The 25,768-nt window shown below is 37.4% G+C and overlaps 3 protein-coding genes across 12 annotated transcripts in view; 1 reads left to right on the top strand and 2 right to left on the bottom strand.

Moving 5' to 3' along the window:
* Window positions 1-1,847, bottom strand: part of ETFDH (electron transfer flavoprotein dehydrogenase) — a 33,073-nt gene extending 31,226 nt beyond the window's left edge. Inside the window, exon 1 of the mRNA XM_045798733.2 lies at window positions 1,660-1,847. Coding sequence (XP_045654689.1) covers window positions 1,660-1,693 — 34 coding nt within the window. The 5' untranslated portion in view covers window positions 1,694-1,847. The remainder of the gene's footprint in view (window positions 1-1,659) is intronic.
* A 177-nt stretch (window positions 1,848-2,024) lies between these two features.
* C13H4orf46 (chromosome 13 C4orf46 homolog) lies at window positions 2,025-6,358 on the top strand. Its single transcript, XM_045798736.2, has 2 exons — window positions 2,025-2,572; window positions 4,221-6,358. The coding sequence occupies exons 1-2, from the start codon at window positions 2,387-2,389 to the stop codon at window positions 4,374-4,376; spliced, it is 342 nt and encodes a 113-aa protein (XP_045654692.1). The 5' UTR covers window positions 2,025-2,386; the 3' UTR covers window positions 4,377-6,358.
* Window positions 6,359-10,326: 3,968 nt separating this feature from the next.
* Window positions 10,327-25,768, bottom strand: part of RXFP1 (relaxin family peptide receptor 1) — a 100,265-nt gene continuing 84,823 nt past the window's right edge. For 7 of the 10 annotated variants that reach the window (XM_045798741.2, XM_045798737.2, XM_045798739.2 and 4 more), the window contains 6 exons: window positions 21,850-21,921; window positions 20,926-20,997; window positions 18,902-19,131; window positions 16,359-16,769; window positions 15,226-15,444; window positions 10,327-13,117 (listed from right to left, as the gene is read on the bottom strand). In XM_045798741.2, the coding sequence (XP_045654697.1) occupies window positions 12,816-13,117; window positions 15,226-15,444; window positions 16,359-16,769; window positions 18,902-19,131; window positions 20,926-20,997; window positions 21,850-21,921 (1,306 nt within the window). In that variant the 3' untranslated portion in view covers window positions 10,327-12,815. Of the gene's footprint in view, window positions 13,118-13,249; window positions 13,312-14,292; window positions 14,462-15,225; window positions 15,445-16,358; window positions 16,770-18,901; window positions 19,132-20,925; window positions 20,998-21,849; window positions 21,922-25,768 lie in introns of all 10 variants that reach the window. The other 3 variants (XR_015726515.1, XM_045798740.2, XM_087866548.1) reach the window with 3 other exon arrangements.

Raw genomic sequence — 25,768 nt, 5'->3', positions numbered from 1 at the left:
TCCTTGTCTTATGATGTATTGTAGTTTAGTGTGTAAAAGTTATTTGCTGCTGAAAACTGTATCAGATCTGGTATCAGATAAAAGTAATTCTATTGCTTATACAGCTATTTTTTTTTTTTAAAGATTTTATTTATTTATTTGACAGAGAGAGAGAGACAGCCAGCGAGAGAGGGAACACAAGCAGGGGGAGTGGGAGAGGAAGAAGCAGGCTCCCAGCGGAGCAGGAAGCCCGATGCAGGGCTCGATTCCAGCCCTGAGCTGAAGGCAGTGAGCCACCCAGGTGGCCCAGACAGCTGGCTATATTTTTGAAAATATTTGGAACGGGGTAGTTTGATTTCCCCCATGGGATAAAAATTAAAAAGTCACAACCTTTACTCCCTTTCTGAAAACAAATCTGACATTCCACTTTAGATATGTGAACGATTAGACATCTTGGCTGGATTTTGGTAGAGAAGAAAGGTCAAAAAGTCCATTGAACTCATAACATCACCATTTCAAAGTCACACTGCTAACACATTTATGTCCACCTCTTTGCTGCCGGTAGTGTTAACACTGAGCTATGAAAATGGCAATGATTTAAGTATCCATGGAAAATGGAAATGCCAATTTTGGTGGAATGTAGTTAACACCTGGCCCAAGAATGATTTCAGCTAAATTAGGCAGTAGGGCAAATAGTATCTGACTACTTTGATATTTCACAAAACATAAACTGTATCTACACATTAGGTGTAGTAATACATTCACGAGTATCAGGAACTTTAAATAAAATTCTAATTTAACATATGGTGCACAAATCTGACAAATTTCTACTTTTATGAATGTACATAATAAGAACATCCTTGAATTTGCATTATGTATACTTATTTATTCTATAACCATACATTAATTTAAAGAAACTAAACCAAAAAAAAAAAAAAAAAAAGAAACCAAATGTGACAAAATGCAAGATCCTGTAGTGAATCTTTTTGAATGTTTAAACTTTGTCTTAAAGTAAAACAAAACAAAGACCATCCAACTGCATTATTATTATTTTTACATAAGGGAAAGGGAAGGTAATGAGGTATTTTCACAAGTCATTGTGATGGTTCTAGGAGCACCCATAACACGTTAAGCCTCTAAAGTTAATTTTAGACAATGTAGAAAAACTCCTGGCTCCAGATATAATCTGGTGACTTGGGCAGCGCAGATGAATGTGAATCATGGTGTGGCAGATCAGACTTCAAATTCTTAAGAATGGACTAGGATGTATGGCTGCAAAGACGAAAGTCAGGACACGACTAAGAAAAAGAACTGTGCAAATATTATTTTATGCATTTCCAACAATGCAACAAAAACACCTGAGCTTTGGAATAAGAATTACGGCCAGGATTTGGAAGACTCAGTTCGGGAGTCCACGGGAGGGCCGTGTTGCTAAGATTCCTCCGCCCATGACCTTTAGCCTAGTTGTCAATCCTTCCAATTGGGACAACTTTATGGGGAGGAATCTAGGGTCCACTGCCAGGTGTAGAGAGCGTGATCTTTGCCCGAGTTTAACCTGAGGAAGCCAGGAGGGCAGGTGAAGAGAGGTAGGTGTCTAGATCCCCCCAGGGGTAGCCCTGCCCGCTTCGCCCTAACTCCTCGACCTTCCTCCACTTATCCCCGCCCGAAGTTCCCTCTCACCGGGGCAGGACAGCTTGGCTAGAGGCACCAACATATTCACTGGTCCCAGGACTGTCGGTGGGACACAACTGCAAGGGCTGTCTGTGGCTCACCGCGGGCGCCGGACCTCTAGGCCGCGGGGGGCGCCATCACCTGCCGAGAAAGATCAACACCTCCGCTGATGTTTGCCTCCCAGCTCTGCCCACGCCTTTGCCTTCAGGGTGCTCCCGCCTCTTTCTCGCTGTGCGCCGGCGCCACACATGACGCTACGGCAGGCAGAGACATCCGGGTCACGTACCCAAAGAGGAAAAGGAAAGGGACTCCAAGTCCCAGCACGATCCCGGCTTCAGGCTGAGGATTGGTTCTCGGTTTGCGTCTCACCAAAGCGTGGTGAGGACGCAGGAGTGCGGGCGAGGGAGACCCACAGATCCCATGGTGTACGCGCGCGCATCAGAAGAAGTGGGAGGTGGAGCGACGCATACAGGATTCTGGGAGTTGTAGTCCTCTACTGAAGCGTCTTCTGAGCCTGACTGGAGGTTTGCGTAGGAGCGATGAGCCGCCCAAGGTGATTGGCTGTCCCGAAAACATGACTGGTATTCGCGGACTTGGGCAGAGACCCACAAGGAGACCGATCGGGACTTCAGGCGGGAGGAGGCGGGGCTTCTGGGTGTTGGGCGCGATCAGTTTGAAAGACAGTTGGTGTCGGTTCGGCTGCTAAGGTCCGATTCCGCAGTGCCAGTCCTGCTCAATGGCAGACCCTCAGGAGGTGAGGATTTCTTCGCTTCCCCCGCCGCCTCCTTCCTCTCCCTCGTCTTCAGACGACTCGTCAGCATCTTCCCCCGGCGTTCCATTGAGATTGGGCTGGCCAGTTCCGAGCAGGAGCAGCGGCCGAACGGTGGACCCTCTGGAGGAAGTGGAGCTGCAGATTGGAGACGTGAGTGTCGCTCGACAGGTCTCGGGGCGCGTCCCCATTCGGCCCTTGTTGGAAGACAGACCGTTGCTGTGCAAAGGAGGGAAGGAGTAGGAATCCGCTTCTCGCCCTTCTGCGCCTGAGTGTGGGCTGGGGGGTGGGTTAGGTAAACGGGAGACCCGAGGCCGCTTGTCCACCATCCCTGAGGACTCCGCCTTTAGAATTAGTTTTGAGGAATAAGGGGTTATCCCTCCATCCGCTCCACCCCTCACTGTTTAATTTTTGTCTCGCCTCTTGCTTTCAGTCATCCTCTGTAACCTGAAACCACGCAGCTCTGCTGCGCCGACTTGTGCTGGCCGCGCCTGTCCTCTATTTCTCCTCCTTGTCTGTTGGTGCTTAGGATCAGGCTGTGATTTCTTTCCTTGGGTCTTAAGATCCCGCTGCTCTACTTGGCCACCTGCCAGAGCCAGCTGGCAATGCTATTAGCGCCTGGCTCAGGCTTGCTTCCCCCTGGACCCAGTTTGGAGGGGTTACTTAACGGCGCCTGGAGTCCAGATTGGTTTCATTAACGGCTAGGTCAAAGACCCCTCCCTATGATTGCTAGAGTGCGTAGTATGGTTTCTGTTGAATCTCGAATTCCACTGCCACACGCACACACACACATCCCAGCGGAGTTTCAGTATACAAGGACTCTTGGGTGGGTCAAGTGAATGAGGTATGTAGATGTAATCCTCCTGGGAGAAGTTTGTGGGATAGACCCTCCCGTGCAGATTGGAAGCTGGGGAATGAACTCGATTATCTCTCATTGCTTAAGAAGTTGTTTTTTTTTTTTAAAGATGACTAAAGTGCTGATACAGCTTCAGTTTTTGCTGAACAAGCCTGGTATCAAGAGAATATGTAGCATGGACTGCTGATAGGTTATCTAGGAACAGTGTTATTTTATATTTTAGGTGAAGAAAACGTTTGAATAAAAAGTGAATTCCACCAAGAGTTGCATATTTTCTATATGCTGCTTTTGTTTTTATTTTGTTGATGTATTTGTCCGTTCAGAGTACCTGTTCTTTGGTCTATACATTTTTATGGTCTAAATAGTGTTCACAGGTAAAATTAGTGGGACAATGCCCTTGCTACCAAAATATCAGTGAGTTGTTTATGATGAAGTAAGTCTGAGTCCTTCAGATACTTCTGGTACTTAGTGTCAGGGGATCCAAGTCCTCTTTTAGACCTAAATGAGTCTAGTGTATTTTCTTTCTTTTTCTTCTTTTAAAGATTTTATTTTTTTTAAGCAATCTACACCCAGCGTGGGGCTTGAACTCACAACGCTGAGATCAAAAGTCACTTGCTGTCTGTGACTGAGCCAACCAGGTGCTCCTGGTGTATTTTCAATTAAAAAAAAAAAAAAGTACTGATTTGTTATGTCTGATGCATAATGGATATCTTTCCAGCAGACATATTTCCTCAAAGCTTACTTCATACTAAAGAATTTCTTAGTTCTCTGAAAAAGCTAGTGTTTTAGTGTTTTAGTTTGAAGGTTTTTTTACTTTTATGGAAAATAAGTTGGGCATGGGAGTCAAGGTTTTAAGCTGTTTTTAACTATTTATAAAATGAGATGAAAATCTGAAAGATAAACGTACATTGTTTGACTCTTTTTTTTTTTTTTTTTACATTTTAGGCAGCATTTTCATTAACCAAACTTCTTGAAGCCACATCTGCAGTATCAGCTCAAGTGGAAGAGCTTGCCTTCAAATGTACAGAAAATGCACGTTTCCTTAAAACGTGGCGGGACCTCTTGAAAGAAGGCTATGATTCTTTGAAGCCTGACAACTGATTTGCTGTGTAATAATTCATACTTCCTCATTTATGATGTTTGCACGTGTACCATAAGTATAGGATTGTCTCCAGCAGTTCTGTGTATTCAGAATGACGTTTTCTTGGTTTTCTCGCTTTTGTGAAAGCAGAATACCGATGATATTTTTGATGCTCGCCAATATTTATCTTTAAATACTTCCTGTCCTCTAAATTTTCATAGACTCTTTTATGAAAGTTAATTTCATCAGTAGATAATGTTAATAATGCTACAGTGTTACCAGTAGAAAAAAACCAGGTAGACCATTATTCTAGTTGATTTCCAAGAAGATGCTAAGAATGCCAGAGTTTGAAGTTGAGCTTCATTTTATGGACCAAGGGAAGTAACTTTAAGGTTTCCAGTGTTGGCCCAGCTCCTCTAGGACAAGTTCCCTGGAACTAATGATTGTGTCTTACATACTTCTTTATCCTTAGCACCTAGAACAATGACAGTGTCATACAACAACCAGTAACTGTTTGTTGAATAAAAGAGTTGACAATACGATTAAAAGCTGTTTTTTTGTGTGAAAATTGTAATTGTTTTTCTAAAAAATATTTGAATCAGAACCTCACTGACTTGAAGGAAGACAAATTCTTTACAGGAATTTGAAATTTAACTGATGACAATTTTTTAAAGTATATGATAAATATTTTTTATTCTTTATGATGCTTTTTTAAAAGCTTTTACTTCAGAAAATGAAAGCCTGTCTGGAAAGAATGTGTATACATATATTTTTTCCCTGTTTATTTCTCAGGTTAATTGCTTTGTGATGTTGTATGTTAGATTGTTCTCTTTAAAGTGCCTTACCAAAATTATGACTCTGTACTATTACTTTTTGAACTTTGCACATAATAATTCTAAATTCTAAATGTAATTCTAAAGATACTTTGTTTTTAATGCATCAGATTTAAGCGATGTGATTGGTTTCATATTATTTGACTTTAATGACAATGTTCTACCTTACTTGTCCCATATCTTATGTTGTTCTATCTCTTTTTTGTTGATTTTTGTCATATGTGTCAGTGATTAAGCCAACTAATTCTCCAAAACTTACAGACACCTTTATATGGCATCTTAATTCTTTTGTAGATATGGAGATGTGTACAGAACTATATTCTAAAGCTCTACAGGGGGATTATGAAAGGGGACAAATAGATGGACAAAGAATACTATTGTTTAGTATATTAAGTCACAGTTCTTGATTAATTTTTTTAAGTTAAAGATAACACATATGGTGTGTTTATACCAAACAGATACTTATTTTGATATTAGAAAAATATTTTTCTTATGTGTCATCAAAATTGCAGTTTTTAAAATACACAGAAATAAACATGTTCAAAGCAAACTTTATTTCCATTTCTTTGGGTTCATTATTTTTAAACTTTTATTGAAATATTTCAAACATAAGAGTAAAATATTAGAGGATATATTCACACCTTGCAGATTTAATAAATGTTAGCATTTGACTATACTTTCTTCAGATCTATGTATATTTGTAAATGTTGTTAGATGCATTTGAAACTTTTGTTACCTCTTTGATCCCGTCCCTTCTTTTCTCCCCAGAAGCAGCCATTGTCCTAGAAGTGGTGTATATTCTAGTTTGTGTTCTTATATTTTTAATGCATATGTATGTTTTCAGAGCACTACAAAATACTGTTTTGTGTATGTGGTAGCTAACCTCCACGTGCCCACAATGGTCTGTCTCCTGGTACTCATGCCCTTGTATAGCTGACTTGTATAACTACTAGGAGATTGAGGAAATGCAGTGTGTGATTTCTGAGGCCATACCTTTTTCCATTTTTCCATTATGTTTTGTCTTTCCCTTATCAATTTCTGGTATTATGTATTTTGAATACTAACTAATGATCTGTTATCTCTGTTTCAACTATCTTTTGTAGTTTATGATTTATCTTTGTATTTGATTGTGGAGTTTCCTTAAATAAAGGTTTTTAATTTTAATGAAATCTTACCAATTTTTCATAATAGTGCTTTCTGGGTCTTGTATAGGAAATGTCATAAAGATATCTCCTTTACATCTTTATAAAAGTTAAAGAATTTTTGTTTCTAATGTTTAGGTGTTTAATCCATCTGAATTTTGCTTATGTTGTGATTTTGGGATCTTGTTTATTTTTGTATGTGTATTGGTGTTCCTCCAAGTATCAGTATTTTCAAATGCTACCCTGTCATTCAGTTACCATATAAGTGCTTGATTCTGAGCTCATTCTATTCTGATCTATTTGCTTAACCCTATGCTAAGATTCCCTATAACTTGTTATAGCTTTAACATAAGTACAGTCTGTACTACTTTGATTTTTGTGTGTGTGACTTCCTCCCCCACCCATGTATATTTTTTATGTTAGAAAAGAAAAACCATATTAGTTGATTTCTAGTTTTGTTGAATTGTGGTCAGCTGAGGTTAACCCCTGATTTTAGGCAGTGAGCTTTCTGTGGACACTTAATTTATTCCTCAGCACTAAAACTCATAGTGTCAGGAGTCCAGTAGTCCCAGAGCTCAGCTCTGTTTATGGTTTCTGTTGCCATGTGTGGCCCTCAGAGAAGTTCATCTTATTTTTAAGAGTTGCTTTTTAAAAAGGCATCCCTTTTTATATTTCTTTTTGCTTGGCTTCATGGGAAGGGTTGGGGAGGGCTTCAAAACATAAACATTCTCTTAAAGACTTAAATTTTTTCCTTAGTAGCTCATTACCAGCTCTATATAAGCCTCAGAGGAAAACTTAGTGTTTTGACTGATGTAACTAAAAGCCTTAAGAGGCCAAAGTCAATATAATGAAATTTTTAATATTAAAAATAATGTGTTTCAAAACTTCTGAGTATGAAATATGTGTTAGGCGCCATGCTAGGAGTTTTATAGGCATTATTTTATATTAGCTTTTTGAGGAAAGTGGTAGTATTCCTACCTACAGAGACAGGACAGGAAACAGGCTGAGATGAAACGATCTATACCATACCTAGCTACCTAGCTCTTGGTTAGACCTATTAATAGTCAAGCTTACTTTGTTTCTCTCCCCACCCATGATGGTTTATTTTATGTGTCGACTGGGTCACAGGATATCCACATTTTTGGTCAAACATTATGGGTGTTCCTTTGAGGGTATTCTTGGATGAGATTAACAAATTGGTAGATTGAGTAAAGCAGATTGCCCTTGGTAATGTGGGTGAGCTTCATTCAATCAGTTGACGGCCTGAATAGAACAAAAGGCTGCTCCTGCCCTGAGTAATAGCATTCTACTTGATGGCCTTGGAAAAGTGGCTGGGCTTGCCTGATGACATTTGAACTGCGACATTGGCTTTTCTTAGTTCTGCAGTAGCTTCTGGCCTTTGGATTTGAACTGGGACATCAGCTCTACAGATTTTGGACTTGCCAGCCTCCATAATCATGTGGGACAATTTCTTATAATAAATCTCTTTATAAATATATAGATTCTGTTTCTCTGGAGAATTCTAACACACCATTTAAAAATGGAACTTACATGTTTGTCCATTCAGTTACCCATCATAGAATACTTGTGCTAATAACTGTATAGTATTCAATTTTTTGCCTTAGATTAATTTGAGAGCTCTAAATACCTACAAAGATCACTTGAGCAAATTACAACTGGAGTTATAGAAACTTGTTAGAAAGTTATTGCAAATATAGTGATGAGACATGATGTTGGCCCAAACTAAGGCATTGGGAATTGGGATAAAGAGAAGTAGATAGATTTAAGAGCTGTTCATTAGATAGAATGAAGGTGATTTTGATATGGTGGATAAAGAAGAAGGAAGAGCCAAAGGATGACTCAACGATTTCTAGGTTGGGCTGTTGGTACCATTCACCCAGATAGGGTCTTGAAGAAACTTAGATGTCAGAGTCAGAGTCCATAATAATGACATTAAAAAGCCACTGAGATACCCAAGTGTTAATGTCTAGGGGAGGTTGTATGCATAAGTGACTAATTTAGGAAAGAGAATAAGCTAAAGGCAAAAATGTGGGAATCATCAGTATATACATAGTAATTGAAACCACAGGTTTCAATAGTAGATAAGACTGCCAGTCTATAGATAAGAAAAAGATTTAAAAGAGAGTAAATGAGGCTTCTAGTGTAAGATTTTCTCTTTAAAAGAGGAGTACATTAGTAAAAATTAAGTACATTTTTGAAGTCTCTTACCTAGAGTGCTTCACTCCATCACATTGAAGTATCAATTCACTTATAACTTAGTTTATTAGGCAGTGAAATGCATGGACTTCACCATTCTGGCTGCATATATCCCTTTCCCGTTTGTTGTTTTCCTTCAACTTTATCAGTGTCTAAATTGCTAAAAGGCAGTAAATAAGTAATTGCCTTGTGAGAGGTTATGTACCAGCCTGATGTATTAGGAGCCCTTAAACTAAAAATAGAGAAGAAAGAAAGGAAGAAAGAAAGGAAGGAAGGAAGGAAGGAAGGAAGGAAGGAAGGAAGGAAGGAAGGAAGGAAGGAAGGAAGGAGAAAGGAAAGAAAGAAAGAAAAGGCGAGGTCTTTCTGATATTTATTTTTCAATTTAAAACACTTTGGTTTAACTTAGAGAATGAATTTGACCTAGAGCATGGTCTATGAGTTTTGGACCAAAGTTTTTTTTGTAAAAGAGAAAACTATGACTTGTACCTGCATTAATTTAGTGCTTCTGTTGCACCTTACATTGAAGTTAGTAGGAACTAGTTACATAGTATGCTAGTAATTACTTATCAAATAAAATGGAAGTTATTGCATTTGGGGAGGTGGAAGGATGTGAATAAGCAAGTAGACTGAGTAGACAAACTGAATTGGTTCAGAAAATTATTTGAAAATATTTTAAATGCTAAAAAGTAGTTTCAGATGTATATTTTGTAAATTCACTGCATTTCCAAGACCCTTAGACATAGGTTACAATCATAATTTTTGTAAAATTACATTTTGTCTAGTCTTCATGATTATTGCTTTTTTAAAAAAATTTTTTTTTAAGAGAAAGAGAGCATGTGGGGGTAGAGAGAGGGGCAGAGGAAGAGAGAGAGAGAAAATACTAAGCTGACTCCATGCCCAGCAGAGCACCCCATGTGGGCTCCACCTGGGGCTGGATCTTACAACCCTGAGATTATGACCCTGAGATCACAACCTGAGCTGAAATCAAGAGCTGGCCACTTAACTGACTGAACCACCCAGGCGCCCCTGTTTTTTTCTTTTTCAGAAATTCTTTTTTAGAAAAATATTTTTCAGGCTGCCTGGGTGGCTCAGTTGGTTGAGCGTCTGACTCTTGATTTCTGTTTAGGCTGTGATCTCAGGGTCGAGCCCCAGGTAGGGCTCCATACTCAGCATGGAGTCTGCTTGTCCCTAACCCTCTCCCTTCCCCCCTGCCATGCCATGTCCCCCACCCCATTTGCAAGCAAGCATGCATGTTCACACACACTCTCTCTCTCAAATAAATAAAATCTTTCAAAAAAAGAAGAATATTTTTCTATTCTATTATTTACTAGTAATAAGACTTCTTAAGAATAATAAATAATCCCAAAATAATCTTATAAGAGAATTTAAATGTATTTTCATTTCTGTAGGCTTTAAACAATTATATAGTCTGAGTAGAGAATTGAATATATTTTTTTAATGATTTATTTATTTTAGTGAGAGAGAGATAGAGACCATGGGGGGGGGGCGGTGAGGAGGAGAGGGAGAGAAAGTCCCAAGCAGACTCCGAGCTGAGCACAGAGCCGAGCTGGGGCTCCATCTCATAACCATGAGATCACAGCCTGAGCTGACATCAAGAGTCAGATGCCCAACTGACTGAACCACCCAGGGGCCTTGAGAATTGAATATTATAAGCAGAACCACAACTTGCTATTATTCTCTGACTTCTTGTTGAAAGCATAACCATATTCTTCATATAGAAAATTTATTGGTATTATTCCAATAAGAACAGAAAGGACTCAGAGTAATCCATATTTTTAATAGAATTAAGTTGTAGGCAATTTACTTTCAAAAGAAATCTATACAATCATATATTCAATATTTTTGATTCCAGTATTTTCATGTTTCAAACATTTTTGGTGTGTTTAAAAGTACCTGAAAGCATTTTATTCCTATTTGAAGATTTCAAATTATGAAAGCAAAAAATTCCAATAGCTCAGTTAGAGACCAGAAGAATAACTAGCTAAAAAGTTAATGTCTTATGAACTGGCCAGCCATGCAAAAGGAAGGGAAATCCGTCTCTTGATGACAACTTCCTCTTTGAAGTAAAACGTGTACGTGCAGACCTTTCCTTCCTTAACTTCCTGAATCAGTGCATTCTAGCTCTTCTTTCCTTCTTTTCCCTCTTACCTGCCTTTTTGCGATCTAATTCACACATCATAAAATTCATCCATCTAACGTGTACAATTCAATGGCTGCGAGTATGCTAATTCACACAGTTGTGTACTCATCACCACAATCAATTTGAGAACCTTTTTTTTGCCCAAGAAAATACTCTGTACTTTTCAGGCAGCATCCTCCCAACCCAGTCACCTCCAGGAACCTCTCATGTACTTTCTGTCTCTATGAATTTGCTTCTTCTAGGTAGTTCATGGAAGTGGAATCCTATGGTATTTGTCCTTCTGTGTCTGGCTTATTTCATACTCATCATGTTGTAGATGATGTGTCAGAACTTCATTCTTTCTTATACATGGCTGAATAATATTCCATTTTATGTATATACCACATTCATTGATCTGCTTCTAAGTCGATGGGTACTTGTGTTGTTTCCATCTTTCGGCTACCTTAAATAACTAACAGAATGAGCATTTGCAGACAAGTACCTGTTAGAGTTCTGTTTTCTATTCTTTTGGGTTTAACCCAGGGGTGAAATTGCTGGATCACATGGTAATTCAATGATAAGCTTTTGAGGAACCACCAAACTGTTCTCTAAGGAGCCGCATCATTTTACATTCCAGTGAGCAATGCAGAAGGGCTTCAATCTCCACATCCTTGTCAATACTTTTTTTTTCCTTTTGCTGTTTTATTTACAGCCTTTCTAGTACGTGTAAAGTATAATCTGTCTCGTGGTTTTAGTGTTCATTTTTCTAATGATTCCTGATGTTGAGCAACTTTTCAAGTGCTTATTGGCCATTGGTGTATCTTCTCTGTAGAAATGTCTTTTTAAGTCCTTTTCCCACTTTTAAATAGGGGTTGTTTATCTTGTTGAGTTGGAGGAGTTCTTTATATATTCTGGGTATTAACTCCTTCTCAGATATATGATTTGCAAATATTTCCTTCCATTCTGTAGACTGTCTTTTTACTTTAAAAAAATATTTTATTTTTAAGTAATCTCTACACCCAACGTGGGGCTCAGACATACAACCCCAAGATCAAGAGTCACGCATTCCACCTACTGAACCAGTCAGGTGCCCCATCCTTATACTTTTTTGATAACATTCTCTGGTGCACAAAGTTTTTAATTTAGATGAAGTCCAATTTATCAATTTTTTCCCCTCTTGTTACTTATGCTTTTGTTTTCACATCTAAGAATCCATTGCTAAATTCAAGGTCTTGAAAATTTACCCAAATGTTTTCTTCTGAAAGTTTTATGTCTTATATTAAGGTTGTTGATTAATTTTGAGGTAATTTTTGTATGTAGTGTAAGGTAGGGTTCCAACTTCAAATCTTTTGCGTGTGAATAATCCAGTTGTCCCAGCATCATTTGTTGAAAAGACAGTTTTTTCTTCATTTGATTTTCTTGGTATCTTTGTTGAAAATCAATTGACTATAAATGTGGTGCATAGCAAGTGCTATTTTGAGTTTATAACAGAACATCTTTTTTCAGAGTAATATTGTGTATTACCTTTCAAGCATTCAGGGACTTCAAGAGAGGTCAGATGAATTCTTAAACAAAATATCTATTTTGCAAACAATCAGACATTTTCTCATTCCTCATTTTTCATTACATTGAGTATTCCAAAACCTTAAACCTTTATTTACAAGTGTCCACGATTATTGTGTTTGCAGATGTGCATGGCAGACAAAGCTCTACCCTAAACTAAGAACTGCAGGTGGCCTTTGTATATTCTGTTGTAGCTAAACATAATTTAACATTGCAAATTGAAAAGGTTCTATACTATGCACTTCCAGACATTTACTGCAGTGCTACGTACATAATGGGTACTCAATAAATGCAAGGTAAAAGAATGAATAAATCTTTCTGAAGTAGATTTCTCTTAATTTCCTATGCAAAATATGTACTAATATATACACATTATCGATATAATTTATTTCCCTTTATACCGGCCTTAGTCACTTTGATTTTTCTCAAATAACCTCATGTTCTTGTAATGGCTTTATCTTAGCCATTATAAATTATTAATTTTGTGGCATTCATTTTATACTAATAAATCCATTGTGAAACATCCCACAATATTCTCTGTGTAGCAATGGGTTTCAGAGTCAGTTATGAATAGGAATTGAGTCTAGTCGATTGAGAAATTAGTGACAATTCACAGGGGTCTGTGAAAAGAGCTGGCTTTATTAACTCAGGTGGCATCTCCTGCAGTGGCCACATTTCTACCCAGATGAATGACGGAGCATATGTTTTCTGACTTCCTTTGCTGTCAATAGATCTTCTTTGCCTGTAGTTATACCAAAACTGATGGATCATTTCTTTGAATGGTCTTGTGGTCAGAGTATACAGAATTGGGTTCAAAGCACTGTTGATAGGCAGAATAAAGATCACCACCCAAGAGGTTATGGTACCTAGAAGAGAAAAATGCAGTAGTTTTAGTGTTCGTGGATGTTTACGAAGTATAGAAACCCTTTTTCCTTGTTTCTCCCCCAGCCCCCTTTTGAGTCTTAATTTTTTCCCTTTGATGTCACATAATTAAATACCAAGTCTAATGTGTTTCCAGGATGTCTTTCCAGGGTGCCAGTGTTTGAGGGGAGTGCTGGTGCTGCAAAAAAACAGGGTTCTTTGCTAAGTAGCTTTTCTTGAATACATCAATAAAAGTATTCCATTAGGCAGAAACATTTTCCACCAAGTGATTACATGTTTTTGTGATATGATCCCATTTTAGGAAAAACAGGATCGTTTAGCATTCAAATCATACCTTTTCCAATAGTTTAATTGCTGGATAGTACATATAGTATTTCTCAAAATATATAGATAGTTTTCTTTACTGCTATTTCTTTGGTTTTAAAAAAGGTATGCATTTTTAGGCTTTTGACTAGATATTTATTTTGGTAAAAACATGGTAGGCGAAACTTATCTTAAAAATCACTGTAGTACATAGGTAACTACCAAAAACTCAGATTTTTTTTTTTTTTAAAGATTTTATTTATTTATTCGACAGAGGGAGACAGCCAGCGAGAGAGGGAACACAAGCAGGGGGAGTGGGAGAGGAAGAAGCAGGCTCATAGCGGAAGAGCCTGATGTGGGACTCGATCCCGTAACACCGGAATCACGCCCTGAGCCAAAGGCAGACGATTAACCGCTGTGCCACCCAGGCGCCCCAAAAACTCAGATTTGTTATTATTATTTAATTGATGCTATTTTCCTTCTTTGTTGCTTATAAAATGTAGGGTACTATTACCACCAACGATGGGATAAAACAACATTAAAATTGTATGTTTATAACTTTTAAAATTGCGAGTATATACTGCAGTATACTTATAAATTAACAGCATTTTGCACATTTTTTTATTGTGGTAAAATATGCAAAACACAAAATTTACCACTTTAATCATTTTTAAGTGGCAATAAGTACATTCATAGTGTTGCACAACCATCACCACCATCTGTCTCCAGAACTTTTTCATCCTCCCCAATGGAAATTACATACCTACTAAACAATAACTCTTCATCCCCTTCTCCTCCCAACCCGACAACACATTTGCAAACTTTCTGTCTCTATGAATTCAACTACTCTAGTTACCTCATACAGTGGAATCATACAATATTTTCCTTTTGTGACTGGCTTATTTCACTTAGCATGATGTCTTCAAGGTCCATTCTTGTCGTACCATGTTTCAGAATTTTCTCCCTTTATAAGGCCGAGTAATAATCCATTGTGTGTGTGCAACACACCTTGTTTATCCATGCATCTATTGATGGACACTTGGGTTATTTCCAGCTTTGGGCTATCGGGAATAATGCTGCTATGAACATGGGGGTACCAATGTCTGTTTGAGTTCTTGCTTTTAATTCCTTTAATTCCCCAAACTGGAATTGCTGGGTCATACGGTATTTCTGTGTTTGATTTTTTGAGGAACCACCATGCTGTTTCTACAGCAGCTGTGCTATTTTATATTTCTACCAGTGATGCCCAGAGCTCCAATTTCTCCAAATCCTCTCCAGTGTGCATTATTTTCTGTGTTTTTGACAGCAGCTATCCTAATGAGTGTGATGTACTTTATTTTTAAGTACCAAGAATGCATTCTTCAATCATTACTCACACTCCAGGTTAATGTTCTCTAAATTGCTATGTATTCTGGGAAGAAGAATGTCTCATGTTCTCAAGAAAAAAGAAGTAAAAAAATAGAAAAAACATGAAGTAAATATTTGATAAACATTTTTACCTGTTTGGTCATCTTAAGCATGGCATTATCGGAATTACAAAATATAGAGTGTTATTTATTTGAGGCGTTACTTTGTTCCAACGGTAATTGTGTTATTAGGCATTTATGGAAATAACTGAACAGCTGCCTCCCAGTAAACTTTTGATTGCTGAACAGAGCCTGAAGTACATGTAACTCTGACTTATAATTCTTAAAATGAGTTGGTGTTAAGAATCTTAATTTTCTTTCTTAGAGGAACGCTGCAGAGACAGACTTGCTAATTTTTTACAGAAAGAAAAAAAAAGTTGTACCTGGTATTTCTACCTGAAGCAATGAAAGAAATTTCAGTACAAAAATGGGTATCCAGCATAATGCATCAGTAAATACAATAAAGAAAAACCGTTTGGCAAGGATCATCTCTTTTTTAACTTGATTCCGTATTTCAGTTGCTGTTATGGCACTTTGATGAACGCTGTAAAACATGCTTCCGTAGGAAAAAACTATGATGATAAATGCCGCCAAGTTAACACCTATTTAGAACACAAAGATTATTAATAATGTGTATGAGCGTTCTTTCTCAACAAAGACACACACACTCTTAGCTGTTTGAACATGAACATGTTTTTTGTTCTTCATAAGAATTACGAAGGTACACAAAAGGTACACAAAACATTGATTTTTTAAAAAAATTTGAAGTAATGTTGAATTAATGAGGAATCAGGGAATTTTAATTTAAAAATGGCATATTAAAATCAGATTATAGTGATTCAGTGAATATCCTGGGTCTTTTGAATTAATCTTTATAGTTTTTAAAATAATTCAATTAGTTTAAATGATACTTTCAGAATATATATATTTTTATATATAATACATATAAATATTATAAAATATATATAAATACAAATAAATATAAATATATAATATATAAATATATATAATATATAATTATATTTATAAATTATGTATTTATAAATATAAATCATATATTTATATATTAAATCTATAAATATATATAAATATAAATAAATATATATTATTTTCTTTAACTTCCCCCCTGAGAATATTTTTTACAAGAGAAAAACATTTGTATGTCTACCTTCAAGGCAAAGACTTGTGTGGCTATTTTGAGTTTGTTCTTATTATAGGTGCAAAGAGTTAAAACATGTTTTCTTTAGTATTATTAGGATGAATGCATGAAATACAAGCATTTATTGTTTTATCTTTTATTAAGGAGCATGTTGGAATTTATATGATAAAGTGGTAATTCAGGGGAAAAAAACTCCCTTTAGGGGTATTCTGACAGAATCCATCCCCAATGTCAATGAGAAAAACTGGAATAAAAAACTGGAATAAAAATTTATAAACATTAGAAGAAATAATGAGACTGACATTTTGATTTATTCTAGTAATTGAATAAAAGAGTTTATAATACAGAGTTTCTCACCAAGAAAAATTGTCACTGAGTAAATCTGGGCTCCAGTACTTCCAGTATCTTCTGAATGAAGAGGGAAGCACACTCCATTGTTGCCATAGTAGTTCCTGAAGAATTCCTTATTGGTCAATGGAATGAAAGCTACCATGAACCCAGTAATCCAAATGAGAACCAGAACTGTAATTGTTCTGCATTTTCTGGGTCTTAAACACCTAAAAGGATAGACAATGCAGATGTATTTTTCCAGTGTCAGAAATGTTAGAAGTAACACTGATACTTCAGTGGACAGAATGGCCAAGGAGCCCACAAGCTGACAGTGAATACTCTCCATCCACAGCTGTGCATGCTTGTTGTACTCTCCACGAAACTTTAGGTCAAAGGCTCCGATCAGAAACAGATATATTCCCATTAGGCAGTCAGCACCTGTAGTCGCAAATTTAGAGAAATAAATAGGTATAATGGAATTAACAGTAAGCGGTAATATTTTTAGTATTAGCGAAAAACACCTAATTTATTTCCATCTTGGGAGGAGGTAGTTTTTATTCTAATGGTTCATTTATGGGTAAGGACCTCTTCAGCAACTCTCTTCAATAACCACTCTTACAGAACCCTCTATAGCTAATTACGTCATCATGTCCTCTGTGTTTTTTTTTAATTTTCAAGTCTTTGTGAGCAGGGATTTTGTCTGTTTTGTCTTCCATTCTGGTCTCTTCACCTAGAGGTGTCGAGTAAATGGATAAAATGCAATTATGTTGAGGGGCACCTGGGTGGCTCAGTCGGTTAGGCATCTGCTTTCGGCTCAGGTTATGATTCTGGGGTCGTGGGATTGAGCCCCAAGTCGGGCTCCCTGCTCAATGGGGAGTCTGCTTCTCCCTCTGCCTGCCACTCCTCCAGCTTGTGCTCACTCGTTCTCAAATAAATAAATAAAATCTTTAAAAAAATGCAATTTTGTTGAGCATTTGATTAGGGACCAATATGGAGATGTTATTATTTGGATCACCTCTTTGGCTGAAATATGCTCCTAGCTTAACAAGTTAAGGATATCATTTAAAATCCTAGAGAAAGTTTCAAAAAAATAAATAAATAAAATAAAATCCTAGAGAAAGTAATTCAGCAGTTGTTGTGATAGACTAATGACTATGAATTTTGGGGTCTATAATTTAAAAGATATGAATAATTAAGGAGTGCTCTATAGGGGCACCTGGATGGTTCAGTCAGCTGAGCATCTGCCTTTGGCTCAGGTCATGATCCCCAGGTCATGAGATCAAGCCCCATATGGGGCTCCCTGCTCACTGGGAAGTCTGCTTCTCCCTCTCCCCTGCCTCTCCCCCTGCTTGTGCTCTCTTGCTCTCTCTCTCTCAGATAAATAAATAAAGAAATCAAATCATTAAAAAAAAAAAAAAAGAAGTGCTCTATAGTCAGTACAATTTTGAAGGGCTTAAGTTATTTATCCAGAGCTGGTCTAAGCAAACCTGTTCTCTCTGATTCTCTCTTCCCATTTTTACATCTTTCTCTGTCTCTTTTTAGGCTTTCCCATCCCCAAAATTAGTTGTCAATGTGATGCACTATTTGGTGATTTTGCTTTTTAAGCAAACATTTCCTACCAGAGAATAAGTGAGATCTTTCGACTACACAGGCATTCTACACAAGGTTTCTGAAATCACATCACTGTATAAATCATAAGGCTGGCCCTAACCCTTAAACACTGAAGTTACCCTTTAGCATTCACCAGAGCAATTAAGCATACTCGAAATTCTGTAATTAACAATACAAAGTAGTAACCAATTTTTTACTCTGTTTCTTAGGTAGCTTGCAACAAGTAAAACAATTAGACATTAGACTTTGAAGGAGCCTGGGGGAAAGACATGGACAGCACACATAAAACAAAACATCATGTAGACTGATACTCACTGGAGAAGTATGGATATATTCTAGGCCACCTGACCCACACTATAAACAGCCTGACTACTGGTTTCTTGCTTATTTTTCTTTGTAGTCCTTATTTAACACAGGACTCTGCAATCACATTTCAAAAACTTAAAAAAATTTAATACGACCTAAAACATTTTCTTATTCAAATATTTCAAATTATGAATGGAAGAGATTTTAGTAGGGCAGAGACCAGAAAAACAGTTATCAGTTAAGTCAGTATCTATGATCCAGACACTCAAATAAAAGAGTAAATACAACTCTGGATGTAAAACCGTGACTGTGAAAGGTTGCCATTTTATTCACAGTAAAAGAGTTTCCATGTTTTCACAAAACATGCCTTCAGAGAAGAAAACTAATGAATGAGAGCCTCTTTATGAGACAAAACTAATAAACGAGAGCTTCATTAGTCTATGTAAGGTAATTGAATTTTCCTGTTTAAAAAAGTTATTGTCTTCTCACCAAAGTCATTTTATTTTCATTACAGTGAATGTGAAAGCAACACATAAGCAAAAAGGAGAAAAATGTAAAATCTTGTAATTCTACCACTCTGTTTGCTTATTTTCTAATAACAGTGCTTTTATGTATTTTAAAACTACAATTCCCTTCAATCAGGAAATACTCACAGCAGAGAGAAATGATTGACATGGCATGTAGCTTGTTCTCAGACCTGATGTAAGGTCTCATGCAAATGACAAAGATGTTTCCAAAGCACGTGACTGCAGATACAACCCAGACAAACACTCTCTGAATAATGTTTGCCAAGAGGTTTTCTAGAGATGAGATCCCATCAGTGTTTGGTTTACAGCTGCGAACATGGGGTGCATACCCACAGTACTGGAATTTCTTAAAATATCTGATGCACAAAGAGAAAGTAAAATAAGATTTTAAGTTTAATTCAGTGTCACTATACACACATATTTCTTTTCTACATTTTCTCAATAGAAAGAAAATGTCTTAATATGAGGCTCACAGGAATGTACAACATTAAGGATACTAAAGGTTTAAATTTTAATTCTTGCGAACTTGATTTCACTACAAAAAAATATGTGGGTCAGAGCAGCAAATAGGCATCATGAATATACAAGTGTTAGACATGCCTTGAAACATAAATAAACCATTAGCATGGGATCAAGAGAAGTAATCCATCTAATGGAACTTTTATTGGATTTTTAGTGTTTAGGTAGCTCCTATTGTTGCTTCAACTAATCTTGCTTTCCAGCCCTCTGGGGAAGAGAGATCGAAGTGTTTTCTCCTCTGGCTTCCATGGCTTTTCTACTATAGAAGTTACTATGTAACTGCCTGTTCACACGCTTATCTCTCGACCAGATTGTGGTACATAATAAGGTGTTCAATAAATATTTGTTGAGTTAATTTTTTCATCAATAGAGAGACCTTTCGTGTTGATGAAGGCACTACCCAGATAATCAGTAATGACTACTGTGTTACCAGCAACAGCAACACCATTCATTGAAAATCTTCTACGTACCAGGAATCATTTCTCAAGTCAACTCCATGAGCTAAGTATTAGCATCACCATAGGAGGAGATGAATCATCAGTGGAGGCAAATTATTTGCTATGACATTTTCTAATAAATGTAGAAATTGAAGTTCAAATTAAATCTATTTGCCTCTAAAGCCATGTATTCTGGCAAAAAATATAAATGATCTTTATAGTCTAAAGAGCTGTAGTAATAATACAAGACAAAAGGTTGACAATTACAGTATATTGTCCTGTTGTTTAACTCTTGCTGCCTGAATCCCTTAGATCTGATATGGTTTCTGCCCAATTCAAGTCTGTTCCTTGAGTTGTTTCTTGGGTTTTATGAGCTATACCATTTTCTCTCAATTAACTGTGTTTGGCTTACATAAGTCCTAGTGTTTTATGTTGCGTACAAAGAAACTTTTATAAGCATACTCTCTGAAGAGTTATGGAAAACAAAAATAATGTCCTGCATTAGAACTAAAATATAAGCAAAATTATAGAGTGGTGTTGGCTGACATGACACTTTCTAAATTCTGGAGACTTAATTATCCTGGCATGGAGATCATTCTAAAATCTGGTGTAAGACTGCATTCAATTAAAAAAAATGTTTCCAAAGCATGGAATCAATGGTACCATAATACACACTGTTTGAATAAAAGATTTTTCAAAGTTTGCCATTTTATCCATACACACTTGCTCCAGTCATGTCCTGACATTGGCGGCAATTTTTACTGAGGAGGATTTCTCCATACTTTCCTCCATTTACAGCAATTATATATTTACAATTATTTTTGTGTTGCTTATATAAGTTCCTATTTCTTCATCTGGTAGCACTTATACCATGTGTGTGAATTACTAGCTCGTCAGGCAAACATCACTGTGTATGAACGGTATCAGCGCTAAGGAGAACTTATGAGACTAAGTGTGTTCCCTCCACACTCATGTTTTCTGACATTTAAAACATCACCTTTGATTCTACCAAACCATGGAACACTAAAAATCATCCCACCCAATAGCAACACTTTAAGAATAATATGGTTTAGGCAAATGAATCAGCAGAAAATTTGATAAATTGGATGCATTGGGTATGAATGTATCAACACAGTGCACGTGGAAACATAAAAGATTGAAATCAAGGTGAAAAACAAGAAAAATATCGCTTACATGTGAGAGAGATTCATTAGAGGTCTAAACATCCTTTGTTGGATATTTGAAATTTCAATTCCTTCTAGGCTGCTAAAAATATCAAATTAATTATCAAAATAACATATATTACAAGGGTGTAATAAAATGCGTTTTTGTAAAGGACAGTTTAATAAAACGCTGTCAGTTAACACTGATTGTGAACCAAACATTCATACTCAGCTTGCCCTATGTACTTACTTCCCCAACTCCTTTTTGATTCTGGCATCTATACACAAATACCTCTTCTATTTGAATTTTTTTGGTCCTTATAGATCATAACACATGCTTTGTGCATAATAACTACTCAATAAGGGTTTGTGGAATAAATGAACACACCTTATCTTTTAGACAATATTACAATAGCAAAGAGGTTTGAAATTTTTCTAATAATTTTTAAATAATATATTTTTTCTAATAAGATGCCATTTTACTTAGGGAACATTTAAATTAAATGAACTGAAGCTTATCTTTTAAAGGCAAATTGTTAGACCATAACAAATATGTGTGTGTGCGTGTGTGTGGTATAAGTACTGATTTATATAATCCAGAATACTGCATCTTGGGGATAACGATGGCTATAATAAATTCTTAGATACCAGTGCTAACGGAGGAATGAATATACAGATTTGCCTTCAGAGGATCAAAGCGAACAATCCAATATCAGCTCCTGATGATTACAGAAAGATATAAAATCATTACCTGACTTTTAGTTTATAAACATGTAAGATAAAACTGTTTATAGTGTAGTGAGCACTCATATGGTTCTATGGTGTTTAACTCATATCCCGGGAATAAAGCTTCTGATATGAAAGATTCTACAAATCTTATTTTATAGAATTTATTAGCTATTAGTAAATAAATAACAATTTCATCATAAAACTATCCCCATAGGTATATACTTACAGAGACCTGAGTTTGACAAGATAATCAAATTGATCTGCTTGAATTTTCTGGATTGGATTATAGGAAAGATTCCTGTTTTTTAAAAAAAGGCAACAATAGGTCAATTCTAGAAACTGCTTAAGTAAAGAGAAAGTGTATATGTTGACTGGCTTACTTTTAAACATTAACAAAAAAAGTGTAGTAACAGCACTTGCTTTAAGAGTTCATTAAATATTTAAATGAATTAATGGACATTAAACACTAGAATTGGGACTGGCTCTTAAATAACACTATGATTTTGTTAGTGATAGGGAGGGAGCTAAAACAACGTAAGAATGAAAGTGGACTTGTCAAGAAATGGCTCTCACCACAGAAGCGGTAGGGTCTCTGCCTCACCTTCTGCCTAGGATCTTATTTCATTAAATGAAAAACAATTTCATTTTGTCAAAATTTGAATTAATGGAATCACCCTGAATAGTTTTTACAATAAATCTAATGCCAAAGAGTGACATTTGTGCTAATGATTTGTGACGCATGAAATGAAAAGTAAAAGGCTTATAGCTGGGAGCAAAGAGAAAGAGACAAGAGTGACTGTGCAGCTCAATTTCGATGGAAAAATTTTCAGAATCTTTGTAAAAAAAAAAAAAAAACACCTCGAGACAAAAATCACTGATTAAAGGGAGCTTCTCAGAGCAAATTCTTTTTGAGAAATTTATTCTAGGTTAGATCGTTCATTAAGTGGGGGAGCTCCTGGGGTGGTGATTGTAGAAAGAAACAGAGGAAGAATGACAATGAAAATTGAGTTGTATTAAGGAAATAAAGTGGACTCAACAGTCTAGGACTAGAAGGAAACTATCTGAACACAATAGGCCATATATGGAAAGCCCACAGCTTACATCATCCTCAATGGTAAAAGGCTGAAAGCTTTTCCTCCAAAATCAGTAACCAGACCAGGGTGACCACTTTTGCTTCCATTCAACATAGTATTGGAAGTCTAGCCAGAGTAATTAGGCAAGGGAAAAAAAAAGGCATTCAAATTTGAAAGGGAGAAGTAAAATTATCTCTGTTCACATATAACATGATAGTATGTGTAGAAAACCCTGAAGATTTCACACACAAAAAACTGTTAGAACTTATAACTATATGTAGCAAAGTTGCCAAATACAAAACCACTACACAAAAATCGAATGCGTTTTTATACACTAACAATGAACAAGCCAAAAAGGAAATTCAAAAGGTAATTCCATTTACAGTAGCATCAACAGAATCAAATATTTAGAAATAAACTTAACCAAGGAATTGAAAGACTTGTGTTTGAAAATAAAATGTTGCCATAAGAAATTTAAAAAGACACCACTAAATGGAAAGACATTGTATGTTTATGGATTAGAAGACTTAATGTTGACAAAGGGCAAAAACATGGCCACCTAAGCAGCGAAGGAGAGGGAGTGCAGTGGGGTGGAGGAATAGAGGACCCCTTTTTCAGCTGGTCCCCTGAATCGAGCTGGATATCTACAAGACCATCCTGAATACCCACGAAATCAGCCTGAGACGCAGGAAGACGCATCTGGATCTCTACAAACAAACATCTCTGGGGCTGAGTATTGAGGTATGAAGCGGGGAGCCGTGAATCCGCGCACAGATATCAGAAAATAAATGTAAGGGGGAGGGAGCCCCAGTGCTCAGGCAACGGGAAGCAGTAGCCACGTGCATGAGGGACGGGCTGGACTCGCAAACCGGCACCCTCGAGAGAGCAGACTGAGACCATGAGCCCAGGAACGCTCGCGACCAGACTGAAAACAGGGGCTCCGGAGTGTGCGCGAATCACACTGAAACAGGGAGCTCAGAAGTGCATGCGGGAACGGAGGGGGGCGGGGGCATGCCGGCCCTGGAAGTGAGGGCTGGGAGAGTGGCTGTGGGGTGCACAACCCCGGACGCTGCAGGGTTTTTCGCATCACTGACAGAAATAGAGTTAAAGTGGCCAAGAGAGCTGAGCGGAGAGCGGACTGTGATCTCTCTGTTCTGAGACAGAGGCTGGGATTTGGCCACTGCTGCTCTGACTCTCAGAAGAGTTACAGAAAACCGCCAGGGAAAGCCGCCAGAGAACAAAAGCCCGGAAATACTGGTTCATGTTGTGCCCATCCCCATCCCCCCTCGCAGGGGACAGGGAGACTCTACCCAAACAGGGTTGCCTGAATATCAGCGCAGCAGGTCCCTCCCCCAGAAGGCAGGCTGAAAAATCAAGAAGCCCACATCCCTAAGATCCCTATAAAACAAGGGAGCACGGCCTGGGTCCCAGCCAATAATTTGGGCTCTGGACAACCCCGCAACCTCTCCTCATCAGAATGACGAGGAAGAAAAACCCTCAGCAAAGAAAGGAGACAGAGACTGTGGCCTCTGCCACAGAACCGATGGATATGGATATAACCAAGTTGTCAGAAATGGAGTTCAAAGTAACAATGGTCAAGATGATGTGTAGGCTTGAAAAAAATATTAATGAAAATATTAACGAGAATATAGAATCACTGAGGGCAGAAATGAGAGCGAGTCTGGCAGAAATTAAAAATGCTATGAATCAAATGCAATCTAAACTAGATGCTCTGATGGCCAGGGTAAATGAGGCAGAAGAACAAATTAGTGAATTGAAGGATGGGATGGTAGAAGAGAAAGTTAAAACAGAAACTTGGCTCAAAAAAAATCCAATCTCAAAAATGTAGATTATGGGAGATTACTGACTCAATGAAACGTTCCAATATCAGAATCATCGGCATCCCCGAGGGGGTGGAGAAAGAGAGAGGTCTAGAAGAGATATTTGAACAAATTGTAGCTGAGAACTTCCCTAATCTGGCAAAGGAAACAAGCATTTGTGTCCAAGAGGCAGAGAGGACCCTTCCCAAGGTCAGTGAGAACAGACCTACACCATGTCACGTCATAGTGCAATTTGCAAATATTAGATCCAAGCATACAGTATTGAAAGTGGCCAGAGGGAAGAAAATCCTTATGTACAGAAGGAAGAATATCAGAATAATGTCAGACATGTCTACAGAGACCTGGCAGGCCAGGAAGGGTTGGCAGGGTATTTTCAAAGCTCTATCTGAGAAGAACATGTAGCCAAGGATCCTTTATCCAGCAAGGCTGTCATTCAGAATTGATGGAGGGATAAGGATCTTTCAAGATCGGCTAGAACTGAAGGAACTCGTGACTACCAAACCAGCCCTACATGAGATATTAAGGAGGGTTCTATAAAAGTAAAAAGGCCCCAAGAATGATACAGAACAGAAATTTACAATCTATAGAAACAAAGACTTCACAGGCAACATGACATCATTAAAATCATATCTCTCAATAATCACTCTCAACGTGAATGGCCTAAATGCTCCCGTAAATGCCACAGGGTTGCAGATTGGATAAAAAGACATGACCCATCCATTTGCTGTCTACAAGAGACTCATTTTGAACCTAAAGATACATCCAGACTGAAAGTGAAGGGATGGAAAACCATTTTTCATGCCAATGGACCTCAGAGGAAAGCTGGGGTAGCAATTCTCATATCAGACAGATTAGATTTTAAACTAAAGACTGTAATTAGAGATATAGAAGGACACTATATTATTCTTAAAGGATGTATCCAACAAGTGGATATGACAATTATAAATATCTATGCCCCCAACAAGGGAGCAGCTAGATACACAAGCCAACTCTTAACCAGAATAAAGAGACATATGGATAATAATACATTAATAGTAGGGGACCTCAAAGCTCTGCTCTCAGCATTAGACAGATCACCTAAGCAGAAAATCAACAAAGAAACAAGGGCTTTGAATGACATACCGGACCAGATGGACCTCATAAATATATATAGAACACTACAGCCCAGAACAACAGAATACTCATTCTTTTAGAATGCACATGGAACTCTCCAGAATAGACCATATACTGG

The sequence above is a fragment of the Ursus americanus genome, chromosome 13, assembly GCF_024610735.1.
Source record: "Ursus americanus isolate L20-20 chromosome 13, mUrsAme1.1.p, whole genome shotgun sequence".
NCBI classification, from domain to species: Eukaryota; Metazoa; Chordata; class Mammalia; order Carnivora; family Ursidae; genus Ursus; species Ursus americanus.
Note: the sequence above shows the minus strand (reverse complement) of the source record. Positions and strands in the feature narration are given on the sequence as shown.